This window comes from Equus asinus, chromosome 14 (assembly GCF_041296235.1).
Source record: "Equus asinus isolate D_3611 breed Donkey chromosome 14, EquAss-T2T_v2, whole genome shotgun sequence".
Lineage (NCBI taxonomy): Eukaryota > Metazoa > Chordata > Mammalia > Perissodactyla > Equidae > Equus > Equus asinus.
Genome location: NC_091803.1, coordinates 31771083 through 31780864, shown reverse-complemented (window position 1 = coordinate 31780864; position 9782 = coordinate 31771083). Strand labels below are relative to the sequence as shown.

Sequence of the window (9782 nt, the reverse complement as noted above, 5' to 3'; positions counted from 1 at the left end):
CCAGGAGACTGACTCTCTTAATTATCCTTCTTTTGTGAAGGTCCTAAAACATCACTCCCCCTGTTTGTTTTCTCACCTTCAAATATAACTGGCCTAACTCTCTGACATCCTCCTTTGCTGTTCCATGAGTGATTTGAGTATATCTCCAGCATCAACTTTCTTGGCATCTGGAAATCTCTACTCATGGACAGTCAACAAGAGAGGCCAGCAACAAGACTGTTGAAAGGAAGGTCAGGAACATGCACCCCTGAGTGAAGCAGGGAGGGGTGTTTGAGAACATCACCCAAGGGCAAATCTGTCTAGGGAAAGAGTTCATGTGTTTTCAGTTGTACGAGGAACAGTTGGATCATGGGTGGAAGTGTGACTCTGTCATTGTCATCATGTGGAGGTTAAGTATGGGTAAAGGAAATGTATGTGGGTGCCATGCTGACACATGATGAAGCCGTCACAGCGATCAGTGATGTAAGCAGCGAGTTCCTTAGTGAATATCATTGTGTTAATGGCCAATGCGGCTTCCCTCAGCATCATCCTGCCCATGGAGGGCCTGGGGTAATGAGGATCCCAATGGTCCCTTCCCACAGTTCATTCAGAACCAATTGTGTTTTTTATGGCCAGGAAGGAAGTCTCCTAGCCCCCACACCACCAGGGCCATGAGAATTGCAGCCGCCATCCCTTCCAAGATGGATGAAGCCTTTCAGGACCTTTCTGCTCACCTCTGAGAAGGAGGCCTGTCCTAGGGAGCAGGTGTGGATCTGGTCAGGCCTCTTTGCTTCATACCATGCAGGACTGACACCTGACCCTTCTAAGTCAGCACCTTTCTGATACCTACTATGAAGCTTTAAGAATTGTTAGTGGTTACTTTGGGGGGCATACCAAGCGGCAGGGACATGGGGAGCCAGCTAGGCAGCTGGAGATGACCTGAGCATCTTGACCTGGTAGGTGGCTCCACAGAGGAATGCACATATAAAACTTTTATTGAGCTGTTTTAAAAGATGTGTGCAATTTAAAATGTAGTTTTGGGGTTTCTTTGTTTTTCGTTTTTTTGGTGAGCAAGACTGGCCCTGAGCTAACATCTATGCCAGTCTTCCTCTATTTTGTATGTGGGTTGCTGCCACAGCATGGCTTGACGAGTGGTGTAGGTCTGCACCCCGGATCTAAACCTACGAACCCTGGGCCACCAAAGCGGATTGTGCCGAACTCAACCACTATGCCACCGGGCTGGCCCCTAAAATATGTATTTTTTAAACTCAGTTAAAAATATTATTTTAAAATAATTTTTCTAAGGATGAAAAGGGGCCAAAGTAGGTAATGCTTAAGAGCAAGAGCTTCTAGTGGTGATGGTTGCAGAACCTTATGAATATACTAAAACCCACCCATTATATATCTAAAATGGTAAATTTTATGTTATTTGAATAATACCTCAATTAAAAAATCCATCCCAAAGTGACTCTGTGATCTTTGCAAGTTGTTTAGCTTCTCTAAGCCTCAGATTATTCATCCTAAACCCAGCTTGTTTTCTTACTATGGTAGAGAAGGGAGAATGGATAATGGCGACAATTACCGTCTTGGCTCTAAGTGACCTGGAAGGTCTGGACCAAGCCTACCTCTCTGATGACTCTGGGCATCATAACCCCCTGCTCTGTAGTCTGTGCACGGACCTTCTGAGAGTTCCTCTAGTGCGACCTGCTCCCTCCGCCCAGAACGCCCCCTCACCTGGTGAACTCCTGTTCAGCCTTCAGGTCTCAGGGCAAGCAGGGCTTTCTTAGGGAAGGCTTCCTTGACCCCTAAAAGAAGTTAATTCCCTTTAAAAATGTATCTTCACAGAGTCCCAGTCCTTCACTTCAGAGCACTTATTTTAGTTTTTGGCTATATTTTTATTACACTATTATTTGATTAAATCTTTCTACTCTGCTATATATAAGCCCCATGAAGGCAGGGGCTCTGTGCTTTGGCTTACCATGATATCCTTTGAATAGAAGGGTGTGAGCTTTCCATCAGTGTTCATGGAATGAATGAATGAATCAGAAACCTGGACACAGACAGAGATGCAGAGGCCCTTTTGCAAGTTCTTTCAGCTGTTCCTTATCAGACTTGGAATCTATACCTCATCACTTCTAGTTCAAAGTATCAGCAGATCCATATTTTTAAAATATTTCAAAGTATCAAAAATGTTGACCTTGATCATACCTCCAGATGCCACCTGGCTGCACATTAGAGTGGCATCTTAATGCACCAGAAAACCCATGCACTGAGGCACTAATATGATAGGAAATGTAGGAGGCAATCTTCAACTTTAGAAAGGAAAATCATCCTAGGAAAACCTCATTGACTGTGTTAAAATTACAGTCCACGTGCCAGAAAACATATGGCATGAACTTTAGAATGAAACAGGCATTAATTCAACCTCGAGGCCCCAACAATAGCTGTGTGGCATTGGACAAATTACTTTCCCATTTTGAGTCTCCATTTTCCTTAAGAGAAACTGGGAATAATAACTATCTACTTTCTAAGGTTGTAGTGAAGTTTAAGTGCAATAATGTGAGGAAGTGACTTTGCACCGTGCTTGATACAACATAACAGCTTAATTCATGTTAACCCTTATTATCATGAGAATATAAGTTACCTGGGAGCAGCAACAATGTTTGTTCTCTGTTGCATCCCCAAGACCTTGAATCATGTCTGGCACATAGAAGCCACTTGATACTTGAACAAATACTTGGCAGTCTTGGCGGGTGGGCAGATAGGAGGATGGAAAAGACTTTTAAAATAACATGATTTTTTTTTAAAAGAAGGTCACATGGTCTTATAGCACCAAATTCTGTTTTATATTTAGGAAATTGAGAGTCTTTTTTCTAAAACATAATGGGGAGTAGGATGCAGAATTTGCATGAATTTTTCAGATAAAATTGGAGGCTTCCAATAGATTTCACGCTGGAGGAAGCTGCTTGAGCCACGTCTTAGAGCTTGGGGAGGAGACAACATTGCTCTCCTCCCTCACTAGAGGCAGTGAGATGAGCAGCTCTGGGGAGCATATCAGTCTTGTATCTCTTAGCGTGGAATGCTCAGGTCTTTACGTTTTAGGCTCATGTCGAAGCCAATTCACAAGTATCTGGCTCCCTGTGACAGTTATCTTCCATGCTGGGGGAAAATGTGACTCTCCAAAATGTGAGACTTGAGGGCCTGGGTCCCCCGTGCCTGGCATCTGCTCAGAAACCAAAAAGGAACTGTTGATCCTCCAGGTATCTCATTGGGCCAGCTTGCCTAGCCCCCCAGGCCCAGTTTGAGGGGAGCGGAGGAAGAGGACACAGAGGTCATCGTGTCTGTGTGTGGGCCCTGGGAAGGCAGTGCAGGGGAAACTTCCAGGACGTGCCTATCTACCCAGGCTTGGACCTAGGCTGGAGGGAGGGCACAGTTCGTGTGTGTGCACTCACACTGTATGTCACCAGGGGGCACTGTGGCCTCATCTGTGACTGAAAATGATGAATGCAGCTGCCAATGACATTTAATACTTAATGAGCTCTTATTATGTGCCCGCTCATTTATCCCTAACAACAACCTAATGAGTTCAGGACTCTTATTATACCCTTTTTATAGATAAGGAAGCAGAGCCCTAAAGAAGTTAAGTAACTTGCCCAGATGATGCAGCAGTGGAATCACAATGGGAATCTAAGCAGTCTGGCTCCAGAGCATGCCTTCATTGACTCAACAGGTGTTAACTGAGCATCTTCTGTATACGAAGCTCTCTGTTATAATAAATCACCAACACTTAGTAAATGCCCACTAGCTTCCAGCCAAAAAAACTGTGTATACAATAATAGTAAATATGGATATAGGAAAGATATGTATAGGAAAAATGATGATAGGAATAATGATAAATTTAAACTAGCCAGATGTCTCATATGCATTATCTCATGGAATCTTTACAGAAACCCTGTGAAGAATGAACCTTACTGCCCCCATTTCACAGAGAAAGAAACTGGGGTTAAGAGAGCTTAAGTAAGTTTCCACGGTGTAGAGTGGAGATTGGAAGTCCTGGGACTTGAGCCAGGTCCCATCCTTTTCCAAAGCCGCCATGCGCTTAACCACTGTCGGCTCAAAAGTCAACTTCTCTTTCCTTTCCTTCATGAACATTTACTTTTCAAACTATATAAGTGGTTGGCACTCAACCTGAGCCTCCCGTCTCGTTCTGCGCTGCAGGGGGTGAAGGCGTTTATTGTCCTTACCCCGTAGTTCCCATCCCAGGACTGAGACCATACCAAGGAGCAGCAGCACGTGAAGTCAGGGACAACCCCATAAAGCATCTGAGGAAGGTGACAAGAGCTAATGGATGGGGCTGGTCCTCCTGAGCAGTTCAAGGTGCTCTCCTCCCCAAATCTCATAGGATAACTGAATGAAGCTTGGGTATCCAACAGCACTAGCCTTTTCCTCTGGAGAAAAAGCAATATTTAGCACAGGCCGCTAACAGGAGGGGCCTTTGGTTGTCACTATTGCCTTTAACGGCTGCACACCTTCAAGGCACCAGTTCTGGGAGGATAGATGCCCCTGGGAGATGCTGCTGCTAATGTGCACAGAGGCTTAGCATGTGACTTCTTCTTGTCCTTATTACAGTCTTTGGACGCAGGCATGGAGACTCCCATTTTAATGAAGGAAACCTGCTCATGGTCACACAGCTGGAAAGCAGCACAGCTGGGTCCCAAGACCATGGCTCCTGGCCTGGCCTCCAGGGGCCACGAAGGGCTCCCCTGCATGGGAGGCTGACACTGGCTTTGGGGAATGAGCCCAAACCTCTGTCACTTCTTCTTTCCCTCATCCCTGCTGGAGCTCTGCTCAGGGTGACCCTGGCATCCTTCATGGAAGTCCCCAGTCCCTTACAGGCTGGGCCTCTCTTCCGTTCACTTCTCTGCTGGTCTGACTTCCACACCTTCTGTACTGGTCTCTCCTTGTGTAACCAGGTCAGCCCACCTCTGGGGTTCTTTAGGCAGCCAACAGCATCTAAACAGAATTTCATGTGCACTGTTGTTTTGTTGTCCTTGTTTTGTTTTGTTTGTTTTATGGTTTCTTTATATTTATGGTAAAAGACATTGATTTTCTATAAAGTGATAGAATATTTCCTGTTTGCTATAAATTTACATAATAATAAAAAGTGGTGGGATTTGAAGCAATGATTTTAAGCTGCTATGGGCCTGAATGAGTTGGGGAAACACTGTGCGCAATCATGTAGAACAGCGCCTTAGGGAGCTCAGGACGGGGCACAGGAGAGATGATCTCCAGTGGGGTTTGTCCTAGTCACCTGGGTCCCTGGGCCCCTGCCCACCTGCTTGGCTCTCCCCACCTATCACTCCTGGTGCTGCCAAGCTCCTGGGAGTTGTCCCCAGGTCTCCCAGGGAGAAGCTGATGAACTCTCTCTTAAAATGCTCACTTTCCCGGAGATCCTGGGAGATCAGTCACGAGAGTCAGCTTGGGTTTTCCCCCACTGAGGTTCATAATGTAAAGTCCATGCTAACAGGTAGCAGGGTGATGGATAAGTGACATGTTCACCACTGTTTCAGGTGTGAAGATGTCTGGTTAATTGGGGATGATTTTGAGATCATACAATACTGTCACACAAAGTGGAATATCCAGGCCAGAAGACATATTTTATTACCATTTTATCATGGTCATACCATGATACGAGAGTTTTTGAATTTCTTTTTGTTCAGTTTTTTTCTTGTTGTGTGGACAGGAGTGACAACTTCCAAGCTCCTTACAAGCTGGATCAGAATCCGGGAATCCATATCTTTTATTTCTTTCCTTTAGATCACTAACTTGAACACAAATTAATGTTTGCAATGGAAGTTAACTTTGTAAAATACTGTAATCTTTTTAGTAAATAACTCAGTGAGCAAGACAACAATATATTTTCAATGTGAAAACTACAGTTTATAAACACTTCCTTTCAAAAAGAAAACACAGATATTAAGTAATTGGTGAGCCCATCCCTCGTCCCACTTGTCCCCGCCCGTGTGGTTGGGTGACGAAGGGCAGGGAAGTGCACTGTTTCCTGAGCGTTGTGGAAAGTTGAAGGACTATCCATGATTTTCTGCTTGCTTTCAATGGATGCATTTTCCTATAACAACATTTCTACGACTGGCTTTTGATACTGTAATGATATTCCAATATCTTGGCAAGTTTTTTGGGCTGGCCTGAATTGTTTATCAATTCAGCGAACAGCCAACTCTGTAAGATTTCAGAGTTTCTATTGGTTGAAAGAGGCATATCCTAGTACAAAGATTTTGCCTTTACTTTTCTGTTTTAAATTTTTTTGCAGGCTTTTAAAACAATCCCAGTTTCAGGACTTCGGTATGGATGTTGGGATTGACAAAAAATCAGGTAAATGATGGATTGGTGTGTTGTTTTTTTAAAAAAGATTTTATTTTTCCTTCTTCTCCCCAAAGCCCGCCAATACATAGTTGTATATTTTTTAGTTGTGGGTCATTTTTGTTGTGGTGTGTGGGACGCCGCTGCAGCATGGCTTGATGAGCAGTGCTGTGTCCACGCCCAGGATCCGAACCCTGGGCTACCGAAGCAGAGCGCAAGAACTTAACCACTCAGCCACAGGGCTGGCCCCAGATTAGTGTGTTTATAAAAATGCCTGCCACATTCACTATGAAAATGAAATGATCAGTATTCATTTAACAGAAGGTAAACAGATCTTTTGGTCAAAAGTAAGTTATTTACCTGTGTGCTCTTATCAGAGATGGTTTGTGAAGTTTCATGACTTAACCAGGCAATTATAATTTTTTCTTATTTTTAATCCTATGAATCATTATGCTGAACAAAATGTTGATTATAATTTCATTGGATTATTATTTTGACATTTTATCAGGAATTATAGATTTTTACTAATAATATGTTTAACATCGTATTTAATTTTGTTTCTTCCTCTCCTAGATAAAGCCTCTAATATAGCAAGGTAAGATTTTAGGATTTAGTTTTCTTTGTAATATTTTCTTAATACTGGTATTTGATGTGGGTTTTAATTCAATTGGGAGTAAATTCAGTGACTTCTGATGTCCAATTGACCATTTAACACTTGAAAATTTTACTCTTCCCAGGTTGGAGTCTAAATGACAATGTAGAGGGAGTTGCCATCTATTGAGACAAGAGAGCAGGAGGAGGAACAGATCACGGGAGTAGGGACAATAGGATGAGTTTAATTTTGCACAGAAATGTTTGGGGAGCATGGGATGGTATGAGTCTGAAGTTTGGGCGTTGACATGACCTGGTTCTTGGTGAAATATAAAGATGATAAGACACTATTGGAGCCTATCAAGAAGCTTACGGCTTAGAGAAGAACCGAGATATTGCCAGGAAGAGTGGGTGTCACAACCATGGGTTATGAGTCTGAAGCAGAGGGAGCCACTCATGCCAGTGGAGAACGAGTGGAAAGGAACCTGATGCAAAATAGGAATAAGACATTCTGTACAGGCTTCACAGACAGTGATGATCAAGCGGTGCTGTCTGTTGAGAGTCACAGTGGCTACCTGGCACTTAGTAGGCTCTCAACTGCTGGCGTTTGTCACCGTGAATGAGGCGGTGGTGACAGTGAGAAGAATGAGCAGGGTATCAGAGCGCTCATGTTGGCAAATAGAAGATAAGTTTGCGCTCTGTGGTCAATTGAGAGAATTAAATGCCTCTGAGAGGAGTCTGGAATTGTGGGCTGTGTTCTGGAGCTTCATATGTGTTCTCTACCTATAATTAGGTGCTTTATGTGTGCTGTTTCCCTGTAACAGTGATCGGTAACACTCTCATCTTGGGGCTGAGGAAGCTGGTCTTACAGGGATTGTGAGTTATCCAGGTCCTCTAGCAACTAATGGTAAGGCTGAGATTGTACTCAAGTGTGCTTGATTCCGAAGACCTTGTCCTCCTGAGCCACCTGCCCTGGTTCTCATGAAAGGGAATCTGCTGGGCAGAAAGGCATCAGAGGCCTTTGAGTAGCCAGTCAAGTGACATTTAGAAGGATCGCTCTGGGTGATAGTAAAGGATGGGTGGAAGTGGGGAAAACCTGGAAGAAGTCAGGTGTTTTCTGTTTTTGTTTTTTAAAGCAATTGCACTGATCTATTTATTTTATTTGATAATTGGAGGACAGAATATAAATACATAGGATGCTTTATTTTTCTCGTTTCTCCTCTAGTGTCGAGAAGGCCATTTGAACTATTCACATTTTCTAAGAATATTGCTTGATGATGGGATGTTAGGTGAAGACATTTTATTCTGTTTTCTCATCTTTGAAAAAAGATTAAATAGGAATCTCATTGAAATAAGGCTCTTATTTCCATATTTGTTTCCTACATTTAAAATGCTGCTAACTAAAACTTGCTTTCTTCAGGGACCATAGTCCTGCTAAAAAGTTATTTATGCTCATAGTGCCAATAATGTGCCTTTGCTGTTGACACATTGGGGTAATTCAATTTTATTAGTTTTGGTAATAATCTTAGAAATTTTTAAAATCTCTTTTTAGTTAATTGACATCACATTTCTGAGAAGACTAAGAATTACGTGAAGGAAAGCTCAGAATGCATCGAAACTGTTTATTTGTGAACAGAAGGTATAGTCATGCTTTAATTTTTATTTTCATGGCTTCATCTTCAAGTACTTCCACTTTCTTCTAGTTCACTTATTTTGCTCTCTTCTTTCATCCTAGTGTCCCATTTCATTACACTGTTTAACAGTCTTTATTCAAAGCAAGCATCTTATATGCAAAGTACCAATTTTTAAATTTCTGTATGGACTGACCCAAGGAAGAGAGGATTTGCTATCACTCTAATTAATATTTTTGAATTCTGAATTCTTTATTACACATTTGTATAGATCAAAGAAGCAAAGAAATGTGCTCAAGAGAAAAAGAGACAAAGTAAGATTTTTTGTGATGAAGCACATAAATTTAAGGTAAAAATACCTTCTTTTCCCGACATTACACTCTAAAAACAGAAGTAAAAGTAATGAGTAAGTATTGCTAACCTCTATATGTTTTGTTGAAGAATAACATCAAATCACTTGAAAGTACTAATGAAATCATTAATGACATAATTCAAAGTGTACATGCTAGGTTGCAATCAGAGGGAGATTGGAACGTCAAGAATTAGGACTTGGTGAGAGTTCTGCTACTAAGTTATTACCATAGTTTGACTTTTGAGCATTTTTGATCCTTGGGAGAATTGAGCCCTGCCTTCTTCCATGTTGTTTCAAGTACTAATACTACAATGCCTTTTTTCATTTAAGGACTTCGAAGATTCTTTTTGTATTTATAACCCTGGGTTAATTTCTTATATCATTCAGCACTCCCTCCCCTCCAAAAAACATAGAACTGAGAAATTGTAGGGGAGAGTACCGGAGATTTCTAGTGATGTTGGACAGTCCTATCCCTTAGTGCAGAGCAGAGAATTTTCAAAGTGAATCTAGTGACAGTATTTACCTTCCACTGAGAACAGCTGTTCATCTGAGCCGTTTGGCTTCAAAGTTTTAGACTTTCTTTGCTTTTGCCTCATCCCCCAGTCAACTAGCCCACTGTCTTGAAAGTAGAAAGTTGGAGTGCCCAGGAAATATTTGTGACTTCAACTATTCTCTTAGTTCCTCGTTTCTGTGTTCAACTTCTCGGCTCAAACTGGATCAGCTGCTTTCAATGATACAGGGGCTGATGTGGGGTATGTCTTGTTGGCATTTCTTCTTTTTAGCATACCGTCCAGTGTTCCTATTGAAATCCAGTACGTGCTTTGTTTCTATCCTACAGGCAGATAGCAGAA

General features: G+C 42.2%; 1 protein-coding gene across 1 annotated transcript in view; it reads right to left on the bottom strand.

The window, feature by feature from the left end:
* Positions 1-8806: 8806 nt before the first annotated feature.
* LOC106841728 (protein disulfide-isomerase-like protein of the testis) overlaps positions 8807-9782 on the bottom strand; it is a 91320-nt gene continuing 90344 nt past the window's right edge. Inside the window, exon 4 of the mRNA XM_070484723.1 lies at positions 8807-9763. Coding sequence (XP_070340824.1) covers positions 9731-9763 — 33 coding nt within the window. The 3' untranslated portion in view covers positions 8807-9730. The remainder of the gene's footprint in view (positions 9764-9782) is intronic.